Consider the following 25,447-nt stretch of genomic DNA (forward strand, 5'->3'; position numbering starts at 1 on the left):
CTGATGGACAAGGCGGCAGCGCAGTGGTAAACGTTGGATGCAAAGGTCATCAGGCGAAGTCAGTACCAAGTGATATGAGACACGGAGCACAGGCGCGCCACACATTCCAGTGGCAGAAGCGGGGATTCGCTTACCGCGTGACCTGCTGGTTGAATGCCCATGCACGTCATAGCTTGCACTCCAACTCGGGTTAGGTGTGGCACCAGCATAGTAGAATATATACTTGGTCTGCTCTATCATAGTGAAGACATGTTACATCTGCAACCATCATGGCCGTCAAGAGTCCCCCTTAAAAGTCAAATGCCCCGCATCCAAACGCCGTCAATCATATCCATAACACGTTCAACCGGGGGTATCATGATGCTGTTCACCAAACACGATGAAGCAATCGTCGTAAAAGAATGTGTCTCTATACTCGTCTCGTCTGGTCCGTCACAAAACATCTTCCCCTTCTTCATTCGACACGTGAATCCGTCCAATCTTCTCAGATCCAGATAGCCAGTTCTTGATCACGCACGGCGCCGAGTCCGGCCCAGGGCATATCTTCTTCCGGTCTAATTCCTTGAACTTGGGTCCAAGAGGTCCATTCACATAGTGGTATTGTCCCGCAAACCGATATTGTCGTCTATCATTCAATGGGTAAAACTTGTCACCCCAGTGTCCGGCAAAGTCAAACCACTCAGTGGGTGCTTCGGGGGTGACGTTGGATGATCGCAGCTTGTCGTTCACGTGGTCGTATGTGTAAGCATGCGAGTTCAGGGCCGGGTCCCAAAGCGGGCCGCGGTCCGTGAGATCATGGAGTATCCCCCATGGTAGAATATAAGGGTGCGTGGCTGGTGTGGCGTACATGGCGTGGGTTCCATACGCCGAGTAGATCACCGGTCGCTTCCCCAGCTTTTCAACCGCCTCGTAGCTGTAGGCGGAGCCAAAGTTGTGCTCACTGAAGAAGACGGCTTTGGGCTCGCCGTGTTGGAAGCGGATCGCCGTGTGTTCCCAATCACCGACGTGGTTTCCAAACCGAACGTTGAGGACCACATTGCCCAAGTTGAAGCTGTAGAAGAAGAACCAAAACGCATCCACGATGCCATGACCTTTGTTGACCGTGATCAAGACGGCCGGTGCGTCACTCCGCCCGCCACGGATCCTGCCAACGCCCTCGGAGCGCTTCAGCTCCGAGTGCATCTTGGAGACGGCTTCAGCATTGTTGGTCTTGCCAAAGCGGGTGGTCCGGAAGTCCTTGGTTACTTGCTCATCGTTCAGCTCCGGGGCAAACCAGTCCTTCAAATCCGCCAATGCATCCTTGACCCCTTGCAGGTATGTCCGACCCGGGTGATGCACCCAGCCATCATTATCCAGAAAAGGGTCATCCGGATTGACTGGGTTGTTGGGGATGTTCTTCTCCCCGGCGAGCCACTCGGGTCGTTCTTCAACATTGTCGTCACTGGTCAAGAAAACCCACCGACCTTTCTGCCACCGGTTGAGCTTGTCCAAGCTCTCCAAGGTAGGATGGCTGTCCTCGGCTGCGACGGGGGTGTAGTTGAGGGCGGGTGTGATGTGATATAGGTGCTCCGCAATGTCACACGGCCAAAACTGTTCTCCAGAATAGAGATGAACCAGTGGGGCATACTCGAGCACATAGGCTGGAATCTCTCGGAGAACTCGCTCGTCATCGGTCCAGTCCTCTGGTCGATGTTTGCCTTCAGTCCATGCGGTTTGCCAGTCCCAGTCTGGCTCCGAACCGACTGATTTTTGTTGCTTCTGCTTAATCATGGGCATATGACCGAAATCGTCCATTTCGTTGGTCAGGTGGATGTGCAAACCCCCACACACTCCGAGCCAACGGCATGCCTTGCGGTCCAACCAATACTTGGAGGTTGCCATCCAGGTCGCCTCTTCTCGGTCTTCATCTTGCCAGATGAATGCTTCGGGGTGTCTTGCTCGATAGATACTGTTCAGGGACATGTAAGAGATGATGGTGGACAGCACACCGATTGTGGCTTTGGTCTTGACGGCCTTCATCTCCTCCTCCTCCAAGTGGATGTTCGTATCTTTCTCATAAGCACGGCACCCTCGCCCTGGCTCGGCTCCAGTGGTGTCTACCAGTACCTCTATTGGTGTCGAGGGATAACCTTGTTCGGAATGCGCCTGCGCCTGGGCAATCGGGAGAGGGGGATAGTCGTGTAGGCCAGCGAACAAAGTCGAGGAAGGAGTAGATATCAAGGGCGAGGTGGTGGTAATGGTGGTGAACGGAGAAGGATATATTTGATGTGTAAGCGGTAACTGGCCGCCATGATGGGATATCAAAGACACTGTAAGAGCGAAAGCCCGAAAGGATTAGCCATAAGATTTCATTGGAGAGGCTCTTGTACAAAGCGAGAGGATGTGCATTGAATGACATGGGCTGTCATCATCTCCCCACAAGAATGTGACGGTCAAGGCAAGGGCGGAACTCGGGTTGATGGGTCGGCCGGTGCTTGGGTCCTTGAATAATGCACACGAGGCTTATGGTGATAGAGGGGTGGGCCAGATACGGGCAGCATCACATAAGATCAGGCTCCGCTGGCAGATAACGGGGATCCAGTGGAAGATGGCGATGAATAATTAGAACTTCCGCCCACATCCGTGGATGCCGTGTGGGTGGGAGTGGGATGGAACGAGAAGGGCAAAGATGAGGGACTTACTGGCAATCAACGGGCGGTCCTAGAGACGACCATTGGCCTCACTCATAGCGCGGAGATAAGTGGCTATCTCTTTGTAGAGAAGATCTGAGAGAAAGAAACAGGATCCATAAATTGAAGCAGAAAGGCAGCGGTGGCGGTAGCGGTCGGTGAAGAGAAACAGGAAATGCTGGATTATGTATGTTTATGCAGATGACCGATGGAGTTCTCGAGGTGATGATGACGGAGCGAGGGGAGTCTTATCCGGAGTTTGCGTGTTGCGGGTTGCGTGTGGTGCCAGAACTGTCAAGACTCAAGTCTCAGCCCTCGACTCGGTGGTGACCAACTACTAGTCCTCGGTAGGAGTCGTACTGGGCAAAGGATTTCCGGGAGGACTGGACGATCCTCCTCTCGAATCTTGACAATCTTGCACCTCTTTTCGCCCTCACACCTGACTGGTTGTTTCATTCCAGGTTTCACTCTTGTCCTTCAGGATTGAGGATTCACTCCTCCTTTACAGTATACGTGATAGACGAGGAACACTGTCAACCACAACCTCGATCACGAGCACGAGTTGATTGGGCCACGTACAAACCCAACAACCTTGGAACCCTCCGACACGATCACGTGAACCATTTCTGTCACGTGAGTTTCATTGGAATCTCCCCCAGGAATTGTTCTACTGCTTGCCTGGCCTTGCCTCAATCGGCCAACAGCCTTGCATGCCATCATGACCAACAACCCTGTGGTTGCGGAAAATGAATACGAGTACGAATATGATGACAATGAAACCGAGGTAGGAACCGTGCTGCGATCAAATTGTACCTTGTCCAATTCCACATCACATTCTCTCATACTTTTTGCGGTAGACTTTTCTCGTGGACCTCGACGTCTCATCTCTAAATACCGCCATCAAATCCAGCATTGCCGTGACAGCCAAGGGCAAAAAGAAACCAAAGCCCAGGTCGAGAAAAGTCGATCAAAATACAAAGACTCCAACTCCGGACCCGGACCCAGACCCAGACCCCGAACCCGATGAACCTCAAAACCCACATGGTACTGCAAGTCCTGGATCTGCCCAACAGACGCCGGTCAATGATGATGTGAGGGAGCAGAACGATGTCCAAACAACCATCCCCGTCAGTTTCCAGGCTCTAGGCTTGCATTCCACCAACCCCATTATTTCGTATCAGGACCAGGTATACAGCTGTACATGGGTTGATATGATTGGAACCAACATGTTTTTTACCCAACCAGGCGCATCCGAGGATATCCAACCTGCCCTCTCGACGGACGACTGTGACCTACTTGGCGTGTCCACCATCAAATTGCTTGGCCATCGGACCATCATGAAGAAGAATCCCAAGAAGAGGGCCAGAGCAGAAGACGACGAGGAAGGCCACCTCGCCGGTCGAAGCCTGGGTGAACTCACCCATAACAGTGCGGCCAAAAATGTCCAGATCAAAAACCAAGCGACTTTTTTGGAGAAGCTTATGGACATCAAGAGTCAGCGTGGCCACCAGGACATGGTTCGGACTTATGTGGATGAGAAAACTGCGGCCAAAGAATCACCCCAATTCAGCCAAGCTCAATCCATCGAGATTGACGAATTGAACCGACGGGTGGTACGAGGTGACGGTGCAGCACTGGAGAGACTTCAAAAAATCTATTCTCAATTAGAGGAAGATGACGGAGATCATGGTAATAATGCTGCTATGGAACCAAGCCATGAGGTCGGTGAGGTCGGTCCAAGTCCGACAGAGAATATGCAAGCCGTTTGAAAACCACTCTGATGCCCCAGAGTTCCAGTGCTCCAAAGATCAAACGCCAGAACCCGCAAGTTATGCCCTGCCCGTGCTGCTAATAGACAATTGGAGAAGTCAAGTCAAGTCCATGAAACAAAATCACTCTATTGTGCTACAACTTTTCTGGAAATCCTCCCCACAAAGGAAATGTCGAGAGCCCGAGACTTTGCCGTCTCATCTGCTCTGTGGCTTGTCACGGTTCCACGAGACCGGAGATGGCGGTGGTGGAGGGGGTTGTTGCTCGGACAATTGTCTTCGATCCAAATATGCGTACTTGGGTCGGGGTGATGCTTCCAGTGCTCGATGCATGTCTCGGCTGGAATTTTCACTGGAAAGGACGGTGGAGCGGTAGGATGAGCGCTGCATGGTGATGGTGATTAAAAATGGTGTGTCGCTGTTGCGGAAGGTCGAGGGACTTGGAGTTGCTTTCTGATGTGTAACTACTCCATGGTTAGAAGCGGAAGCCTTGGTGATGAGGCAGACAGATTCACCAGTGTGGTTGTGGTTGCGGTTGCGGTTGGGGTTGGAATTAAGCCGCAGAGTGGAGATGGCGGTGATCGGCGGCTGCTGCAGGCACGGTACTCGTAGATAATGTCTTTGGGGGAGCGAGAGTCGATCGGTGAGAAAACTGGAGACCTTTTTATTCTGCAGAGGAAAGAAGAGAGACGAAGAAACAAGGAGCAGAGATCGGGGACTTTGTAAGGAGACGATGTCAAACTAAATAATAATACCCCCTTGGAGACTGGAGACTGGAGACTGGAGACTCGAGTCGGACTCGGAGTGGGAAAATGTGTCGTTCAGAAATCTGGCGGTCAAGGAGACGTGGGATTATTCGCTTTCCAAGGTCGCCTTGTCGGTGATGATTCGATTCCACCATTCAAGACCCCAGGCCATCAGAGTATGGTTCACTTTTTCTGTTTCCCCGGAGCCACGAGCGACGAGGCACTCCTAATTAACCCATCGGGTCCTCTTCCCACTTCCCCCTTCCAGTTCCATTCTTACCTGGCCTGGTTCGGCCTGATTTCACGACCCAGTTGGTATGTGTTGGCCATTCCTCATTCTTATTCCCAGGCTCAGGCTCAGGCTCAAACACAAACGTTTGCCCAGTGGAATGCGCCATCATGGTCCTGGTCAATTGATTGATCGCCCTTTCTGTCATGTCCCTTCTGCCATCCAAACGCCTATCGATTGGGCTTCCCCAATCCCAACAAGGATCAGTAGCATGGGGGTATCTTGATCCTTGATTCTTGGTTCTTGGGTCGCCCCGTTCCCAAGCCCTGGCTCAACTTCTTTTTGGGAGCTTCATTCCCCAAGCCCCAACATAATTGTCCAGTGTCCACCCACGTCAGCCCAAATCTCCAGAACCTGTATGGAGTAGCATGTACGAGTGGCATCACTCTTGAAACTAGAAAAACTAGCCCAAGCTGGCCCCCGCTTCCGGCGTCTGCTTTCGCTTCCACGCCAGAAGTCACCAGAAGGTCGGCACCTGGTGTTTGACCCATGAGCCACCCCTGCTTGGGACAAAGTAGCAATGCTGTGGACACGCGGAATCTACGGAGCAGCCTCAAAACCCCCTAGCCCTGGTCAGAAAGGGACGGAATATGGGGGTGCATCCCCTGTCGTTTGTGCTCCGGATACGTTGGAAAGCGGGTAATGCGGGCGGAAGGCGGGTGGCCCGGTTAAGGCTCGGCCAGGAGTTAGTGGCCCACGGCATCATGGTTCAGGATTCAATATTTAATAAATGAGAACATACGAGTACCCCCTACGGATAAACTCGCATCCCCTGATTCCACGATTTAAAGCCTGGATGGGAAGCTGACTTCAAACCGCTTCATGTTCATGCCTAACTGTCCGGTACTACGAATTCGGATCGAGTGATGGGCCAGAAGTTTCCTGTAAGATACGGTATAATTGTTGATGCCTGAAATGCCACATCATCTTAAAGTGCACTCCGGTCGAGGAGCAGTTGATTTGCCCAAAACCTCTCTGGACCGAATACGAAGTCGATCAAGAGATTCTCGTTGAACAACCATCCATATTCCGTACATTTCTCCAGTGGCTCGCCAGAGAATACAGGGAAGCTGGCCTGATGCTCATCACATCGTCTACCCCCCTCTCAAGTTCCGAGTCTCACTGCTTGGTCTGGGGATCCCCCCGTCTCAAGTACCGAGTACTTGGTAACAATGGATCATCATACAACCGACCGAGTGTACGTGCATTGGCGATGGGCGAATCCTCGACGGTACGCAATGCTCATACCGCGTTGGAGGTTAGCTGTCTCTGTACTTCGATCTCAGCCTGATGTTAAGTCTAACTACGCCGAGTGGTTGCTTCGCCCTGGTTTCTTGTCGCGCTGCGAATTATGATTTCCTGTGTACACTCTACAGTTGGATTTTGTCTCGTCTGACGTATCTGACCCTCGCTTGGGTGGAGTGCTGGACATGTATCTTCCACGCACAGTGTTTCAACAGCAATGAATGATAGAGGAACAGCAAATTGCCCTTGTCTTGTCTAGTATTCTGTGATGAACTGCAGATTTAACCTCCAACTCAACCTGCGCTGACTAAAAACGTACTTTCATTTCGTTTCTAGACAGAAATAATGTCCTGGTATGGCTGACCTCGGAATCGACAGTCTTTCATTCTCCGGTAAACGACGAAACTGGCTGTGGAATCTTCAACTTCTGGTCTCTAACCACCCGGTGCCTGCCCTTGAGGCTGTCTTTCATCTCTTGGACGGCTTCGCAACCATAACGCAACGCGATTAACTAGTCTTGCTTCCTTCAAGCATTCTCCTCCCACTCAACGGACGTCAGAATCCTGGACGCTTTGAACGATATGGTCTGTCGCTTTGAGCTCTTCTCCCCTGTTTCTGTCCCTGCCCATTTGACCCAATGTATCTTTGTTGCCAGAAGCGGGCATCTGTGAAAAATGCACGCTTTTAGGCGGTCAAGAGACGAGAGTTCACAGATCGGTGCCTTGAAGGGTTGAGACCCCACGCCTCAAATTGAGACTGGCGATGAGTAGATGTTCCCCGTACAGAGATCCAGATGGTACTATGAAATCATGAATGTATGCAGTATTTCCGATGACTCTTTTATTCAATCCCATGCTCTTTCTTGACACGTTGGAGATTTTCCTGCCGGGCGGCAATGTCCTCCTTGGCCTCCACCTTCATCTTTTCCGGTTGATGGTAAAGGACGACGAGGTAGCGGTTCATAAAGTTGAAGCCATTGAGCTTGTCACAGGCCTGTTTTGCGTCCAAGACATCCTCATAGACAACAAAGGCGGTTCCTTTGGTGGTGTTGGAGGTCCCAGCACGGATCTGTCGAATGGGACCGAACTTGCCAAAGAGGTCGAACAGAGCGGGAGAGTCGATGTTGTAAGCGAGGTTCTTGACAAAAAGGATGCGGTTGGCCTCCGGAGCCAGCTTATTACTGCGAGACATGTTGAGAGTTGATGAGCGTGGTCGAAGAGAGAGATGGCTCGCTGGAGAGGTCTGGTGTTGGCTGCGGCGAAGATGAAAACGAGGCAATACGAGTGATACGACCGCTGCGTAAAGATGGATTTGCTGCCGGTGGCTGTGACGACGCCCACGCTGACAGATTGAAAGATTCAACACAATCTGAGTAGAGTTAGAGATGCAAGGAATTGGATGAACAAGTGTTGGATAGTGCAACCGCATAGATGAGGCTTCAACGGTGAAGGGCGCAGGGCAGCAGTTTTTGGTTTGGAAAGGAACAAGTGTTTCTCCGTGTATCGTGACTTCCCTTTCAGATACACATACAATCCACTGCAACTTGAACGCAACTTCAACCACAGTCTACAACACTCACTCGTTCACTCACCACAATCCCACAGCTCCCTCTCCCTCGGTTTCTCTACACCGTTTCTCCTGGCCTCCGCATGGAGGTCATCATATCTACATCACCAATGTAGTCCGCGTTGCCCGTTGTCACCTCCGACTTCTTCTCTCACGGTTCCCCTTCAAAAGCCCCGCTCCGCAACCGCAACCGCAACCACAAACCACAACCGCTCACCCAGTCCTGACCACCAATCTCTTCCCCATCAGACTCGGTCATGCCTACTTCAACCCTCTGGCGGAATGCTGGGCATCCTGGCCCTGTGCGAACCTCCACTCCTCCGCGCCCTTCTTCCTACGAGATCGAACCGCTGTCGCCCACAACCCCAACCACACACACTCCCATACCCGCGACCGCGCCCCTACTCGACCTCTCCTTGTCCGATTCGCATTCTATATCCGTTCAAGAGGATGGGTATGCACTCCGGGGTCTCGGCCTCTCTGATGCTGGATTCTCCGACTCCGCCGCAATTACAACCCATCCAGACCGTCTCTTCCTCGATCAAAATGGCGCAGCCCATGTCGGCCCCAGGGATGCTTCTGACTCGGTTGTTCCCCAATCCCCCATTGCCTTCGAAACCATCTTTCAAGCCTCGCGGAGCTATCAGAACACTCGAACCAAAGGCCATACACGCAGCGGCTCCACCATCGCTGATTTGGCAAATGCTGCTATTGCTACGAGTCCAGCCCCTGCAATTGCAAGTCCCTACTCTCAGTGGAGAGAAGCTTCACAGTCGGCCTCCCGGCCTTCCACATCCTATCTCTACCGCTACCCCCAACAAGATGGTACAGATGGGCCGCCAGCAAAGCGGATCAAATCCGAGCGCATCGCCCCTCAAGAGTGGTCCTCGAGTCTGGAGCGACCAAAGACGAGCGGAAATGAAGATCCCACCACCATGAAGGATGCTTTGTTATTGCTCGGACTACGGAATGAGACCAACTTCAAGAACACTACCCCGAGACGCGCTTCCACAAGCATATTCAATTCCAGCCACCTCCCAGCTCTCTCGCCGCCGACACAGCCCGGGGATGTTCATAATCATTTCCAACCATCAGGACCATCTGCACTTGGGAGCCTACCTTCTGACACACTTGATGGTGTGGCCATGTCACGCCAGCGTAATGGAACATCGCAAGCTCACTTGGTGGCTGATGAGGTTCAGAGTCAACAAAGCACCACCGTCACTGGTGAGCCTAGCAAGAGAAAGCACTCCAAAGCCCCCGAGCTCAGTTCCAAGACTTTACAGCCATCCAAACGAAGAGCTGCCATCCTTGATCCAATATCGCCACCTACGAAAAAGCTGAAGCTTGAACAAGAAGATCCGGAAGATGATGTACGATGTGCAGCTTGCCAACGCGTTGAACCCGACCGAGTCGATGACGACGAAAGAACCTTGTGGATTCAGTGCGGCCCTTGCAAGCGTTGGTACCACGCTCACTGTGCTGGCTATAGTACGAAGGCCGATGTCGAAGCCGTCAATGCATACGTCTGTATGAACTGTGAGCCAGTGCACGGGAAGACCACATATGTGCGCAAGTCGTCCCGTGCCCGACCCAATATCGACTATGATGCCCTCAACCAAGGCCTTGTCAAATCCTCCGTCGAGACTTCCACCCATCACTATATCCAGCCTTTCAAAGAAGGCAAATTCACACTGTTACCCGACGATTTCGCGCGCGTCCGGCCCGAAATGCTGACTGTGGATTTTATGCAAAACTCCAATGGTATGAAAAGACCATTTGTGGTTCCAGCTGCGTGGAATCCACGTTTTGGTGTTCAGACGCCTTTCAAAGAAACGGAACGCCAATCGGAGACCAAAATACAAGACGCAACTCCGCAAAGAGGAGTCGATGCGCGTGGAAACACGGTCACTGTTTCGACGGTAGACCCCGCAGACATTCCCATGGAAGAGGTTGTAGACTGCGGGCAGGACCTCCTAGATATGGTGATACCGCGCAACTTGACCGTTCGACGAGTCGCGGAGCTGTATGGCCTCGACGAACCCGTCCCTGTGATCGATGTCAAAACCCAAGAGACCAAAGGGCAGTTCACGCTTCAACAATGGGCCGACTACTACGAACAACCGGGTGACAAGCCCATCAGAAACGTCATCAGCCTGGAAGTATCACAAAGCCCCTTGGGAAAGCTGATTCGACGGCCGAAAGTGGTTCGAGATCTCGATCTCGAGGATCAGGTCTGGAACACGGATATTGAGGCACGTACCAAGAAGAGGCCGGTTCAATTCTATGTCCTCATGTCGGTGGCGGACAGCTATACGGATTTCCACATTGACTTTGGAGGCTCGTCGGTGTATTATCACATACTCAAAGGCACAAAAACATTCTTCTTCATCCCACCTGAGGACAAATATCTCAAGAAGTACGAGAACTGGTGCAATTCTGATTCCCAGAACGAGACCTGGCTCGGTAAAGAGTGTGAAAACAATTGCATTCGCGTCGATCTCCATGAAGGAGACACTGCATTTATCCCGGCCGGTTGGATTCATTCAGTCTGGACTCCAGAGGATAGTTTGGTGATTGGAGGGAACTTCTTGACCCGAATTGACCTTGAAATGCAACTGAAGGTCGCCAATATTGAAAAAGTGACCAAAGTCGCAGCCAAGTTCCGATACCCCTATTTTCAGAAGGTGATGTGGTATTCATTATTCAAATACCTGGAAGATGACCCGCTACCCGACGAGCTCCTAGAAGAATTTCGCCAAGATCCTGACCATGTCTACCTACGAGCCAATCACCCTTGGCATGAGGTGGGAGATCTGGAAAATGTGGCCGAGCCTGGTACCCCAGAGTACCATGCACGATTCTATCCAAGGTCCGAGGCATCTGGTTGGGCATCCCTGCGAGACTATCTGTACCGAACCGCCAGGATCGATGCTGGACTCCCGGTCTCGGATATCACCAAAAAACAAGTCGACTCTGTCAGGGCCTCAATTCCAAAAGGCCATGGAAATCCCTTGACGATGATCAAAGTATTTGCTATCTGGTGTGCTTGGAAGCTTGGAAATGTGCCAGCACCAGACTGGGTTCACTCAGATGCATCATTGGAGGGTGACAAGGCGGACAAGACGAAGAAGCCTGAGACATTTCGGCTCCCGGGAGAACGCAGCTCGTCTCGGCGGGCGGCACAGACTCAGAGTCAGGCGCGGAACTCGCCTGTGGTGGAGTCCAGTGTTTCTACACCCAAGCCACTATCCAGATCCACTTCTAAGGGAAGTGGCATGCGAGTTGCTTGTGAGCCTTGCCGGAAACGACGAATCAAGTGTCGACACAAGGCAGGAAGTGATACTCCGAGCAGAGCAGCACCCGAAATCCGCCCACGAAGCTTTTCCAATACGGACGCGCCATCAGCGGAGACTCCTCAGACCAATGGTGCGAGCGGTGACTCGATTAGTTCACCCGAAACAAAATATGCAGAAGTTTTTGGGGAGGGCAGTGACCAAAGACTTCCGTCGTTACCACCGGCCGAGCCAGGATCCTCGTCATCAAAGAAGAGCCGGAGCAAGGCATGCGAAGAATGCCGGAAAAGCAAGGTATGTAGAGCCCGCAAGGAATCGAGCATGAACGACGTGAAATGCTAACTAGGGACAGCGACGGTGTGTACACGACGAGCACGGTCGTGTTGATCCTGCTAAAGCTGCGGAGCCTTCGAAACCGAGGGGATCTACTAACAGTAAGCGTCCGGCTCGGCTGAGCGATGAGAATGGTCATATTGGGGATGATATGGAGGCTATTGATGACTTGATTGATCCAGCGCTGTTGAATGGCCACGGAATTGATGTTGAAATGCAAGACCAGGCGATAGAAGACCACAACGATCCAGAGTATCCTAGTGACTTACCATCTCGGTTGTCGCAAGAGGAGACGAAGATGTCGGAGACGGAAGCCGCAAACTTGCAACTAATCAAGGAGCTCGACGCCGAGCAGTTCCCCATCGATCCTACGCTCGAAGCAGCGAGTGGAGTATGGGTCAAAACGGAACAGGAGTCGACTGAAAGCCATAACATGGCAGTCAGTGGCACTCTTGAGACGGTATCTGGAATGTTGGTGAATGGAGAGGTGTCGACACCGACAAAGGCCAAACGCAACAAAGCTACAGTGAATGGAGACCTCTCCGGAGCATCGACCAAATCTAGGTCACGACATTCATCTCGACAGCCCAAAGGAAATCTACGGATGACGTCCGAGGAAATGAAATCACCTAGCAAAAGGCATGCGAAATCACCGATAGATGACCGAGGATCCAGTGCTGTGAGCGGACAAAGCGGTGTGATGAGTGGGAAGAGCCGACGATCCTCCAGCAACACATCTGGAACGACTCATCAGATTGCAAGCATGGCAGGGCGACGCGGTGGCTCGGTTGAAGAGTCACGGCATCGAGCCAGCCGGGAAAGCACAGGCGGAGAGAGTGATTTAGGAGCGGACGAGCGATTTGCGCGAGAACTGCAGGCATCGGAGAACGGTCTAAGGCGTCGAACCAGCATGAGAGTATAGTATGCCGGGCTGGGTTAAGGGACGGGAAGGGGACAGGGTGAAGATTGATCAAGGAGGGCGTTACAAGGACTTGATACTGGGGACCTCAGGAACAGACCCAAAAGGGAGCATGGCGCACTGGCTTTGGAGTTATGTTTTACAAGGGCGATTGGGAGCCTGGATGGAATGGATTTTTTATGATGAGTGCCAGCCAGTCAAGGCCAAGGGTCCATATCACCTGACAATGAGTGCTTTGATGGCTGCTGAGGTGGATGGAATGCCAGGTGAAGTAGCTGATGGGGACAGGACGATAGCTACGACCTTGCATTGCACTGTATGTAGCATGTACAAAGTAAAGAGATTTGAAGTTGGGTGTTAGATGGCAACGGAATCAAGCTTGATCAGCGCCCGAGTTGAAGTGTGGGGGCCTCGGTAACTAAAATGCGAGGGGAGAGTAGATGGTGTCATGGTTTTGGCGGTGGTGCTGTTTCCCCAGATTTGGAATCCCACCCACTTCCAACGACAGCTTCAGGTTCAACGGAAGTTCATCCTTCTATCAACCTCCCATCGGTCCTGCTCGGACGCGACTATGCATCACACGCCCAACAACCATGTCCAACTCTTATGATAGTCGACTTGTATGTCCCCTGTCCCCTGTCCCCTGTTTCCTGTTCTTGCCGTGCCATGGTCCCATCATCCCCTCCCCGGACTCACTCTGACCCGACTATATAGGATGCGTTCGAACTCTACCACAAAGCTCAAGAAGCCTCGCCCGGTCAGGATGCGCCAGCAGGAAAAGGGTCTGCGCTCGAAGCACTAGGCCACGGCATCGCTGGCTCCGCAGGCGCCGCACTGTCCAACGCCGCCCTCTACCCTGTCGACCTGATCATCACTCGGCTCCAGTTGCAGCGCCAGCTCCGACGCGACCAGTCGCAGCCAGGCGAGAGCGAATACAAGGGGTTTCTCGACGCAGTGGAGAAGATCTACAAGAATGAAGGTGGTATCGCCGGCCTTTACACGGGGCTCCTGCAGGATACGGGCAAGACAGTAGCCGATTCGTTTCTCTTCTTTCTCAGTTACAGTTTCTTGCGAGATAGGAGGCTCGCGGCCAGGGGGAATGCCAAATCACTACCGGCGCTCGAAGAACTGGGTGTCGGCTTTGTTGCTGGCAGCTTGACCAAATTGGCTACCACTCCGATTTCAAACATTGTCACGAGGAAACAGGCTGCTGCACTCATGGCAGCAACTGAGACGGACGGCAACAGCGGTGGTGATGTCAGTGGAAATGCCCAGATCAAAGTACCGTCGGCCAGGGAAATCGCCCAAGATATCATGCAGGAAAAAGGACTAGCCGGATTTTGGTCAGGGTACTCTGCGTCGCTGGTACTGACGCTGAATCCTTCGCTGACGTTCTTTCTCTTCGAGACGTTGAAGAAAGCCATCCTCCCACGCCATCGAAGGGAACACCCCCCGCCATCAGTCACCTTCCTCTTGTCGGCGCTCAGCAAATCGTGTGCCAGTTCCATCACATACCCGTTCAGTCTGGCCAAGGCACGTCTTCAAGCGGGCTCCAAAAGAGAGGATCATGACGAGAAGGAGGTCATCGGTGGGGACGTGGCGAGTGAGAAGGGCCGCAAAGCCGCACGAGCGACGGTGTTCAGCACCGTTCTGACCGTGGCACAGACCGAGGGTGTGTCGGCACTGTATGAAGGGTTGCAGGTGGAACTGATCCGAGCATTCTTCAGCCATGGTATGACCATGGTGGTCAAGCAGGTGGTTCAGCGACTCCTGGTGAAAGCGTACTACATCATCTCCATCATTGCCGGGCGATATAAGCGGAAATTGGGCTCAAGGCGCATGGCCGAGAGGGCAAGGAGTAGCGTCGAATACTACAACCTTGCCATGGCGCGGGCTAGTGAGAGGATCGAAGAGGCGGGCAATTTGGTGAAGCAAAAGGCCAATGAGACTGCCGAGTTCGTGGGCGAGTATGTGGAGGAAGAGGCGGGTGAATGGAGGGATTTGTACGGGACCACGGGCCTGGCGAGGTGGCTTGATAGTGGAAGGGATTGATGCGACGAAATGGGTATGGTTGGGACATGAGGCAACGCGCACACACACAATAATGGGATGTATGATATGGATTGGCCTTGGTGGAATTGAGCAACAGAACCGGGAGCAGCAAAAAGGAAAACCAAAGGAAGGCAAACTTGCAATGTTCCATGCGCGACAATGACGATAGTGATTTGTAACTTGTGTCATCTATATGCGACCCGCTGAGCACCACCTCGCTTCTCCATCTTCTGCTGCCGTTTACTTTGACCTTGACCTTGCGAGGCAGCAGAAGGCTCTCCACCGCCTCCAGCGAGTCCCGCAAAGGAAGACTTGATTCCGGTGGCAGTTGTGACAGCGGCATAGATGGCATAGGCGGGAATGACCAAATACAGCCACCAAGCGCGGTTGCCCAAAACCATGACCAGAATCAGATTGATCCAAGTCCAGTAGACGATATCCCACATGAACTCGGTTAGACCCGGAGCATCGAGATCCTCACCGGCACGACGCAGAGACCCGTCGGGGTTATAACTGGGGCGGGCGAGCTTTTCGAGGTAGAATTCGATGAGCAGCCCTGGGGCGGAGAGTAGGACGTAACGCTTAAGGGACAGTGAGCTGCGAAGTGTGAGGCGGAGGAACAGGAAGATTGCGTGCATGGCCAAGGTGATCAGGTGGGTTTGCTTGAGGCGTGAGGTGTTGCGCACTGCTAGCGTTTTGGCTGCTTTCTAGAGGGGGGATGTTAGTATTGGGCTTGACAGGAGGCATGCATAGATATAGCGATCATACCTGTGCCATGTTGGTTGACTAGGTTGAGTCTTGATGGAGATGCACAACCTCGAGCCGAAGAGAGGAAAGTTGTGTGTAAGTGAGAATTACGAGTAGGAAGGCTTCCCCACCAACGCTGGAAGGTCGTTCCTGCCACTTTTTGGGGGTCAGCCACCTTGCATGTTCCAGCCACATCCGCAAACAGTGGCCTTGTGGCAGTCACGACCAACTAGTCAAGTAGCGGCAGCAACAACAACCATACCTTCCGTTTCTTGCCTCATGCTGTGGTTGATTGAATTCCTCGATCACTCCTCCCACGACTGTCTTTCTCTCCTCCTCTCCTCCTCTTATTCCTTCTACCCACTACTCGTTACTATCGCATCCCTATTGCATTAATTCAAATGTCCATCCCGCGCTTTTGTTTGGCTTCTTTCCGTCGTGCCGCTCTTCAATGACCAACGCGCCTGCCACCACCGCCCTCACCATATCCGCCGCCGCCTCCTCCACATCCTTCAACCCTTCGAAAAGTCGCCTGTCCAGACGCTGAATAATTCCTCAACTTTACTCCGTTATTAGTCCTGCATAATTCCCACATGGCGCCCACTAATACCCACATCGCTCAGCAACTCCGCCAGCTCATCTACTACCACCTCGACAATAACCTGATCAAAAATGCCCTCTTCCTGGCTACTCGCCTCGTCGCCTACGATTCCAGATCCCCTGAAGCCGCTTATTTACTGTCCTATTGCCAATTCCAATGTGGTTACGTCAAGGCCGCCTGGGACTCGAGTCGAGCTTTCGCTTCCAGAGGTGCCCATCTCGGATGCTGCTATGTTTTCGCCCAGGCCTCGCTGGAATTGTCCAGACACGTCGACGGTCTGGCTGCCCTAGAAAAGAGCAAACTCCTGTGGCAGAACCGCAACACCTGGGGTCAACATAACGAGTCTCGACGCCAACATCTCCCCGATGCTCCGGCGGTTCTATGTCTGAAAGCAAAGTTGTTAAAAGCACACAAAAACCTCGACCAGGCTGTGGAATGTTGGGCTAGCGCTCTGCGCCTGAACCCTTTCATGTGGGATGCCTTTAACGGCCTGTGCGATGCTGGTGCCAAAGTCAGCGTCCCCAATGTTTACAAAATGTCTCCCGAACTCCTCTCTTTGACCCAGTCGGTCGCACAGGCTTCCCAGAAATCCGAAAATCATTCTACAGCATCAGAGAAATCCACAATCACAACTCATGTTCCTCCGACCAGTCACCAGCCCCAGGGTCCTCCTGATCCTTTCCTATCCACTTCAAAAGCAAACGGGACTCTCCACCACGGTAACTCGGTCTTGTGGGAGAAACTCAATGGCAGTAAAATCAGCGTCAACACGGCGAGCGCAGTCCTCGATGAAGAGTCCTCCGCTACTCCTGGTCCGGATAATGATCTCGACCAGGTGGTTCTGCAAACTCAATTCCACGATCCTCCATCCGCACCCGTCCGAAAAATGAAACCAACTGCAGACCTGCCTTCAGAAGCACCTCCTAGGTGGAAAGCCGGCTCTACACGAACAAAGACAAAATCAAAACCAGACGACATTCTGCAAGACTCAGTTCCACCGCTGCCCGCCGCTCCCTCTAAGAGAACAGTCTCCGGCCAACCCGCGTCTTCTCAGCATCCGCTGCCTGGTACAGCTGAAGGCACCAGGCGTAGCAATAGGTTACTCAACACCACTCGCCCCCCGAGCGCCAGTAGTACCGCTGGTAGCAAGATCTCCTCCATTGCCAACACGCTCGGACTGCGTGAGGGTCGTGAGATTAAGAGAGCCAAGGCTCCCGTAGTCAAAGGACGAGTTGCTAATGCTGCGACCGTGGGTAGAGTGGTCAGTGGGAACCGTACACGAACCGGCTCAACTGACGCGATGGATGTGGATGCGAAAGAGCAGAGACCTATATCTCAACTGCAACCCGTTCCACCACTCCCAAATCCTAAACTTCGAGCCGAGCATAATGCAATCAAGGATATCGACGCAGTCTCTACACTTCTGGATCTTTTCGGTAGGATGGCATCTGCTCAGCTGGCTCTGTCCAACTATGATTGCCAAGCCGCCATTCAAGCCTACAACGCTCTGCCGTCCGCACATCGCGAGACCGCTTACGTTCTCTCCCAAATAGGCAAAGCATATTACGAACAAGGCTCACATGCAGAGGCTGAAAAGTTCTTCATTCGAGTGAGACAGCTCGCGCCCAATCGTCTGGAAGATATGGAGATTTATTCCACGGTTCTCTGGCATCTGAAATCCGAGACCGAGCTTGCCTATCTGGCCCATGAGCTTGTTGAGGTGGATAGACTGTCGCCGCAAGCCTGGTCGGCCATTGGGAACTCCTTTTCGCGGCAGAACGAGCATGAGCAAGCCATCAAATGCTTCAAGCGCTCCACCCAATTGGACCCCAACTTTGCCTACGGATATACTTTGCAGGGCCATGAATTCATCCAGAACGAGGAATTCGAGAAAGCCCTCGAAGCCTATCGATCTGCCATTGCGGTGGACGGCCGACATTACAATGCCTGGTATGGTCTTGGAAAAGTCTACGAGAAGATGGGTAAGTGGACCATTGCAGAACAACATTATCGAACCGCGGCCAGGATCAACCCAACACATGCCGTGCTCGTCTGCTGCATCGGAGTGGTGCTGGAGAAACTCAAGGATCCAGAGCAAGCGTTGCACATGTACACTCGAGCCTGCAGTCTTGCACCTGGGAATCCATTGAGTCGTTTCAAGAAGGCCCGATGCTTGATGAGTCTGGCCCGTCCAAGAGAAGCCCTGGAAGAACTCCTGATATTGCGCGACGTGGTCCCTGATGAACCCAACGTGTGGTTTCTGATGGGCCGCCTCTACAAAACTCTGCGGCTGAAGGCAGAGGCTGTCAGGGCCTTCACCATGGCTCTCAACCTGGACCCAAAGGTAACTAATCTCACCGACTCGTCATGGCTTATCGTCATACTAACTATTTATCAGGCTGCTCAGTATATCAAGGACGCCATGGAAACTCTTGACGATGAAGATGAGGACAACTATGACGATGATGAGGATATGGATTGAGCTTTGCTTGTCGGTTTTGACCAGAGGTTGGGACCACTTGTCAGACAGCCACGAACCTGAATTTCCCTCCTGGATGGGTTGTTTGTCACTGTGCCGGACTCTGAGATGTTCGTCGCTGCGTGTGTACTCCTAATGAAATGGTGATACCTGCAAATTTTGACTAGCGTCATCCGAACAGTTCTTGAACATGAATCACGAAGCCATGGCTGATGGTTAATCGCGAAATGAAGGATTCCCCTCACGCGTCTATGGCGATCGTCGACTATCGACACCTGGGTGTTCGCAACATTGACAGAAAAAGCGAGCGAGGACGAGGACGGGATTGGCATTTTGGTTTTCAAAGAGGGGGCCCATTGTGCTTAGCCACCGACTCAATCGGTCTGGGATCACATTTGCATAAGGAGTTTCGTTGGCTTTCAAAATAGTGCTTAGCGTTGGTATTGCATAGCATAGCTTTTTGGCGTTTTCTTCTGGTATTCACGTCCGCTCAGCAGCGGTTTGAAACATATATCTGACCAGTGGCCCATTCCTCGAGTCAAGACCCGATCAAATGAACAGTTTGAGCTTGATATAGCATAACTTGGAATGGATTATCGAGGGAGCTGGGTATCTTGAGCTCTACACCAGTCATCTCCTAGAATGAGGAATTAAAATTCTGACGCCATACGCTGAAATTATTACCATATTACTACTGGTACTTGCAATCACTTGCTTCGAGCCGAAATCCTATCGCCACGTCATATCGGAAACTACGCAATAGTGAAGGGAAAAACAGAGGTTGTCACAAGTGGTGAAAGACATGACATGCGAGCACGTTGGTATCGTACCTCCAAAATTTGCCGTATTGATGTTCTAGCTGCTTGAACGTAGTCCAGCCTCGTCCGGTAGAAATGAGATCATAAATCAGGGCGAAGGAACTTTGAGGGTGGCTAGAGTTCACCGGCCATGGTCATATCATGCCCACGAAAACTAGAACAGTTCTTGCGCCATTGCGAGGGCAATCACTGCTGCGTACCCGGCGTGCTGGGGCTCATAACTCGGCATCGCAGCGCCAGTGAACACCGAACTTGTCGTAGCAGATCTCAATGTGCTTCCAGTGGATGTACGGCTACCACCACTATTTGTACCCGTCTTGGTGAGCGAAGCACTGATGCTTGTGACTGCAGATGTCGACCCCGATATGCTCGGAGTGTAGCCTGATGGCGGAGGACCTGTGATGGTGGATCCAGCCGAGTACGTCGTGCTCAAGCGTGCATTGTTGCTGCCGCCACAAACCTGGCCAACAGCACAACACCCAACATAATTGTCGGAGGATACAACACAGTACTCGCCCGCATAGCAAGACTCCCCATTGCCGCAGCACACATTCTCTGGCGGCATACATCCTGGTCCGCACATGAGATAGCCAGGCTTACAACAGACTCCATCTCCTGCGGTTGGCCAGCAGAACTCCCCTGGATCACAGTAATAGTAATAGTCGGCTCCGGAGCTACAGCAATCGCTGTTTGCCGCAAGACAGCCGAATCCGCATTCGACCTCATCCACTTGACAGCCTGTTTGTCGACCTAGAAGTCTATGAAGCTTCTGATGGTTCGGAGAGCTATTTGATCTTAACCTTGCGAACGGTAAGGGTTGGAGGGCGACACTGAATGTCGACAGCGAGAAAGATAACAGAATTGGTAGTTTGTGCATATTGATGATATCGAGCAACTAAAATTTGATCTGTATAACAAGATCTAGCAATCGATGATGCTCAGAATTGTGGTAACATATATGAATCGCAGTATCTGGCGGTCGGTATGGCTGAGATAAATCAGCCCACATACACCCTATAAAATACCCATCTTTGCGTTCTTCCCCGGTCAATATTGGACTCAGAATTCAGACAACTTCCGATTATTAGTCACTGAATCTGATATTGCAGACACACGAGCAATGAGATGCTTCTTGGCCAGCGGCAGTATACGACATGTTTTGGCTGATGATGATTTCCTCAAGTGAGGATTTCATTTTCCGGAGTTCAAAGCATGGATACGGGAGGTTGGAACATGGCTCGATTTTCGGCCCCCTAACTCCTATTTCCATTCCTTGCGTTTTTTGGCGTGTATTTTTCGCCTGATTATACTTGCGCTGTCTCAATATGGCAATGCCCCGAAGGAATACGGGGTCACAGGGCTGGAATCAGCTTTATTCGCGAGGAACAATGATGTCTCCTAGAGCACTCAGTAAGGCAGACTTCACTGGAATCGAAGGCTGCGAGAAAGGTCTGAAGAAGCAAGGCAGACACGTTACCGCGGTCTCTGTGCAATTTTGCCTGCATTAATGGAACGAAGGCTGAGAAACACTTGACTGCAACACGAGTTGATGAATATTGACTTTGTGGCTTCTGCCCTCCCATTCTGTGATTTGCTAGAGCACTTTCCTCTATCAAAAGATCATCCTTTGAGCACTTCAGCGCAAGACAGAAGGTCCTTGAGACAGCAGCAGTCTGCTCAATGCCAGCTCTGCCTTGCGTTCGTGAATTCTTCGTGAATTCCCGCGAATGAGTCTCAACACGAGATTGTGACTAACTGCTGCTCGTGAACATGAGCTGTGGCATAGATTCCGGGTCTGAAGCGAAGTGATAAAAGTGAATTCAGCAGCTTCTTATGTCTAAAATCGTCGCTATAATTGCAGTATTACCCCCTATCTTTCATAGCTACGGAGGGAAATATCAAAATCACCTTAAACCTCCTGACTGTCGATCAAATTAAGCAATACCAAGCAAAACGCCGAGGATATCCTCTCCTTGTCCAAGCTCGCCAGTATTCAACCTATTTGTCCACCAGAATGGTACAGTCTTCGACAACTGCGCCGATGACTCTGCTTCTGCTCTTCGGGGTGGGACTGTCATCGGCCTTGCCTGCCATTCAAGAAAGATCACCTAGGCGAGGTGGAGGCGGAGGCGGAGGCACAAGCTCCACGTCCTCGTCTGGAGGGTCAGGTGCAAGCGTCGGAAGCTGGTTCGTTAGGCATAAAGCACTACTTATCGGTGTCGGATCAGCAATTGTTGTGATTCTTGGTCTACTTATCTTGTTTTGTTGTTTGAGACGCCGGAAGAATAGACGAAACTACACTCTCACGCAAAATCCTACCAACTATTACAAAAGCTAGGTTCCGTGCACATGAATCAGGGTTGTTGGATAGTTATGGTGGGAGAATTACAGATTTTGAGGAGGGAAAGAAAATGCTCTTGTATGAATGGGAGCCTGGTGAACAAGTTAATGCTAGCTAGGTTGTGTCCTAAGTTGTCTATTGCATCACAGCAGGAATAGCTTCAATTTCTGTCACATCCGCACTATCTGGTGAAACATATCTAAGACTGACCACTGTCCCTGCATGCTCGTGCTTGGAATGTTGCCTGTAGACATTGACTTGCCGAACTCTACTCGATCAGAGATTGTCCACCAGATACCAACCTTTACTCAATCCAATTGTGCTGCATGAGACCAGATATGGGGTTTCGACATCGTAAGTGATTCATCGTCGTGTTGGTCTGAGTTCATGTAGCGGATTTGAGAGAGCTCTCCGACTGCTCAAGTAACATAGATGAAATCAGGTCTATTGTCACCAGCAACCCAAATTTGATCTCGTGTCATTCCTTCGTGCATGTTATCACGCTTACCGCTCAGTCGTCGAGCGTTTTCCATTCGCAGCATGACGTGCATGAAGATGGTACCTCCCAGCAAGCAGACGATCAGGTAAGCCAGGACAGTGCCATGACCAGTCCAAAATCGGGGGCTTTCCGTTGAAATATAGATGTTTGAGCTGACAACTCCATTGAGGTTACCCCACCCAACAACAATTCCAATCACGACGCCACGTTTGTAGACACCCTCAATATTGTTGGATGCCCAAGAAAGCGTGTTTGCAATGGTGGGGTAGATACCTATGGCACCTGCTCCAGTGTTAGCAGTTAGTGCATAAGATTCGGGTGACGGGACTTACCCAAAAACGTGCCAGCGTACTGAATCCTTGGTGTATGAGATGCTATAAGCATAATGAATCCAACGATGGCACAAGTGACCACTGCCATGTTGCAGTACCCTCTCCAACGCGTACGATCGGCCAGCCATCCAATGAATATAGTCATCGTTGCAGCGCATGCGTATGGAGGTACGGACAATAGCTGGGCACGAGTGCCAGTGTAACCCATGCCTCGGAGTATCGTCGGGAGGAACAGAGAGAAGGCATAGAGTGGGCACAAGCATCCCATGTAGATGAAGGCATAGCCCCAAGTCTTCCAGTCTTTCAGAGCAGCATAGATATGTCGCTTATCGTACTCCTCGCCGGTACTGCTTTGCTTGTCTTCTGCCAAACGCCGTCGGATTCGCATGCGCTCGTCCGGTGTCAAGAATCGGGCGGTATCAGGCCAGTCGAAGACCATCCACCAGCAAAAGGCACCGACGAACATGGTGGCTAGTCCCTCAACTATGAAAATCCATGCCCAGCCCGGTTTTCCACCTGTATCAAACTATTAGTCCCTCTATGATAAGATTTCAAGCCCAGCCTGGCTTACCGATGCCGTCCATCTGAGCTATCGCGGCCGCCAATAAGCCACCAAAGGATCCTGCTAAGGCGGCAGCGGAGAAGAAGGTTGCTGCTCGTAGGCCAAGTTCGCTTCTCTTATACCAGCATGAGAGGTAGTAGTTAACACCTACCGAGATTAGTATAACCATTTACTTGAGATCATACTCCATACCTGGGAAGAGGCCAGCTTCAGCGAGGCCGAGGAACCATCGACACGCTAGAAGGCCGGCATAATTTGTAACAAGGCCCATCAAGGTCATGATCAAACCCCATGAAATAATGATGGCAGTAAAGAAGATTCTTGGCGTTAGTCGTTTGAGTAAGACGTTGGTGATGGGCTCAGCCAAGGCATAACTGATCTGGTCTTGTCAGAAACTCTTTCGTCACAGATTATGTCTAAAACTCACAAAAAATATAGTCAAAGAATTGTTATAGTCATGACCTTTCATGTTCAAGTCAGGCTCCATACCAGCCAGTCGGGCATTTCCAATGTTGGTTCTGTCCAAGAAACTGAGGAGGTAGAGTAAACAAAGCCAGGGGATCAGCCATCGGTCGACTTTCCACATCAATGCTCGATCCTGGAAATCATCAGCCAACAATACTATCAATAAGCTGTTGTGTACCATACGATTTTTGCTCTTTCAGCCTCCGATTTTCCAGCATCAGGATCCGGTAGACTGACTAGACTTTCGGATCGCTCCCGAAAGACTTGTTCTTGCTCCTTCTCTTTGTCCCCACCGTGCACTTCAACATCTCGTTGGTGAGTAGCCATGATCCAAGCGTGGCGCAGATTGTACTCGGGAAATGTAAATGGAGTGGTGCGAAGGTCTGGGGAGTTCATCAACAGAACAGTCCGACTTTATACCTAGTATTGTACCCTGCATGCTTCCACCAGGTCCCTTTGCGAGGGGTAGCAACGGCATCTGGGGAGTCGGAGGCTCCAGCGAATGATCACCCAACCTTCTTCAGGTAGATCTCACTTGTGGGGGAAAACCATGATGTTTTTGGGCTGACTTCATCAAATGGCAAACTTTGAATTGTTCCATCGAAGGATCGTAAGCGATAGAACATATCGTCCAAGCATTTGCCACAACAGATACGAGACGCCATGCATGCTTCATTGGCTTGATCTCTGTTACGATGATGCCGAGGCGTTTGGCTAAGACCATCTCAATGCAATCCCAAGCCTTGGCTGAGGAGAAGGCTCCCTTGGCTCTGGAGATTGAACGTATTGGCAATGCAGCGCCAAGAATGTGGAAACCTTAGCCGTCAAAGGCAGATGCTGTTTACCAAGCAGAGCTACCTCACATCGACAGTTGCCCGGATGGAATGATAGTAATCACCAAGTTTATCGTTGCCAACAGGAGGGCAAATGACTAAATGGTAGTCATGCTTCGCATTCATATGGATTTATCAGCCACTCGAGTACGGCATATTGAAGCATTTGCACAAAACGGTTGATCAGTAAGTGGAAACACTAACCCGCCAACAAGTATCGGTGTGTAACGGCTCAGCACCCCGAGGACGGGTGACATCGGTGTTTTTGGCAGCAGCTTTGGTGTCCCGTTTGGAGGCGCGGGGATACCAGCATGCAAAAAGCTCGGTAGTGCGACTCTAACCTCAACCTGATTCCCATGAGAACGGGTGTCTGACAGGTTGACTCCATCATTGCAGCACGGTTCAGTGGAAGGCATATTCGCATCGAGGTTTGTTCGCAGAAAGACAACATGTTCTTGTTCTAAGACTCCTGTAAAGAATTTCACGACCCCTCGAGGTGGTGGATTATACGATTCGTCTACTAAGGATTGAGACTGGAATTGCTAGCAAAGTCTAAGACTGGATCCAACGCTTGGCATCAACAAACAAGAACCCGAGCAATCATTCAATTGATATTTTGTTCAGCCAGAGGAAAGGGCGGAAAGGGCTTTGCTCTGCACCTGGGTTGAGAGTCGATATGCCCTTGCAAGAGCCAATTTCACAGCCGCATGGATTGAGCTGGGTTGCAACAGACTTTGAAGCCAGAGGTCGCCCCAATGGCTTGACATATTGTGGATGCCTGCTAGTATGCTCGAGACAAAGCAAAGCTTCTTGGTTTCTGGCGAAGCAATTCCATTCCTTGAATCCTCTAGATGTTTGAATCTCGACTGTCTTCGTGGTAGTGGGT

The 25,447-nt window shown here is 51.5% G+C and overlaps 7 protein-coding genes across 7 annotated transcripts; 3 read left to right on the forward strand and 4 right to left on the reverse strand.

The window, feature by feature from the left end:
• Positions 1-432: 432 nt before the first annotated feature.
• Positions 433-2,019, reverse strand: LTR84_003914 (uncharacterized protein; the record flags this gene model as incomplete). The annotated part of the gene is made up of 1 exon (XM_064847497.1): positions 433-2,019. One exon carries the CDS (start codon positions 2,017-2,019, stop codon positions 433-435), a length of 1,587 nt encoding a protein of 528 aa, XP_064705218.1.
• A 1,368-nt stretch (positions 2,020-3,387) lies between these two features.
• LTR84_003915 (uncharacterized protein) lies at positions 3,388-4,438 on the forward strand (the record flags this gene model as incomplete). Its single annotated transcript, XM_064847498.1, has 2 exons — positions 3,388-3,453; positions 3,527-4,438. 2 exons carry the CDS (start codon positions 3,388-3,390, stop codon positions 4,436-4,438), a joined length of 978 nt encoding a protein of 325 aa, XP_064705219.1.
• A 3,120-nt stretch (positions 4,439-7,558) lies between these two features.
• On the reverse strand, positions 7,559-7,909 carry LTR84_003916 (uncharacterized protein; the record flags this gene model as incomplete). The annotated part of the gene is made up of 1 exon (XM_064847499.1): positions 7,559-7,909. The coding sequence occupies one exon, from the start codon at positions 7,907-7,909 to the stop codon at positions 7,559-7,561; it is 351 nt and encodes a 116-aa protein (XP_064705220.1).
• Positions 7,910-13,438: 5,529 nt separating this feature from the next.
• LTR84_003917 (uncharacterized protein) lies at positions 13,439-14,884 on the forward strand (the record flags this gene model as incomplete). Its single annotated transcript, XM_064847500.1, has 2 exons — positions 13,439-13,444; positions 13,547-14,884. 2 exons carry the CDS (start codon positions 13,439-13,441, stop codon positions 14,882-14,884), a joined length of 1,344 nt encoding a protein of 447 aa, XP_064705221.1.
• Positions 14,885-15,069: 185 nt separating this feature from the next.
• Positions 15,070-15,661, reverse strand: LTR84_003918 (uncharacterized protein; the record flags this gene model as incomplete). Its single annotated transcript, XM_064847501.1, has 2 exons — positions 15,070-15,591; positions 15,653-15,661. 2 exons carry the CDS (start codon positions 15,659-15,661, stop codon positions 15,070-15,072), a joined length of 531 nt encoding a protein of 176 aa, XP_064705222.1.
• Positions 15,662-16,224: 563 nt separating this feature from the next.
• On the forward strand, positions 16,225-18,714 carry LTR84_003919 (uncharacterized protein; the record flags this gene model as incomplete). The annotated part of the gene is made up of 2 exons (XM_064847502.1): positions 16,225-18,576; positions 18,631-18,714. 2 exons carry the CDS (start codon positions 16,225-16,227, stop codon positions 18,712-18,714), a joined length of 2,436 nt encoding a protein of 811 aa, XP_064705223.1.
• A 3,575-nt stretch (positions 18,715-22,289) lies between these two features.
• LTR84_003920 (uncharacterized protein) lies at positions 22,290-22,789 on the reverse strand (the record flags this gene model as incomplete). Its single annotated transcript, XM_064847503.1, has 2 exons — positions 22,290-22,589; positions 22,781-22,789. 2 exons carry the CDS (start codon positions 22,787-22,789, stop codon positions 22,290-22,292), a joined length of 309 nt encoding a protein of 102 aa, XP_064705224.1.
• Between the last annotated feature and the right edge of the window lie 2,658 nt (positions 22,790-25,447).

Source organism: Exophiala bonariae (genome assembly GCF_035927105.1).
Source record: "Exophiala bonariae strain CCFEE 5792 chromosome Unknown scaffold_17, whole genome shotgun sequence".
Lineage (NCBI taxonomy): Eukaryota > Fungi > Ascomycota > Eurotiomycetes > Chaetothyriales > Herpotrichiellaceae > Exophiala > Exophiala bonariae.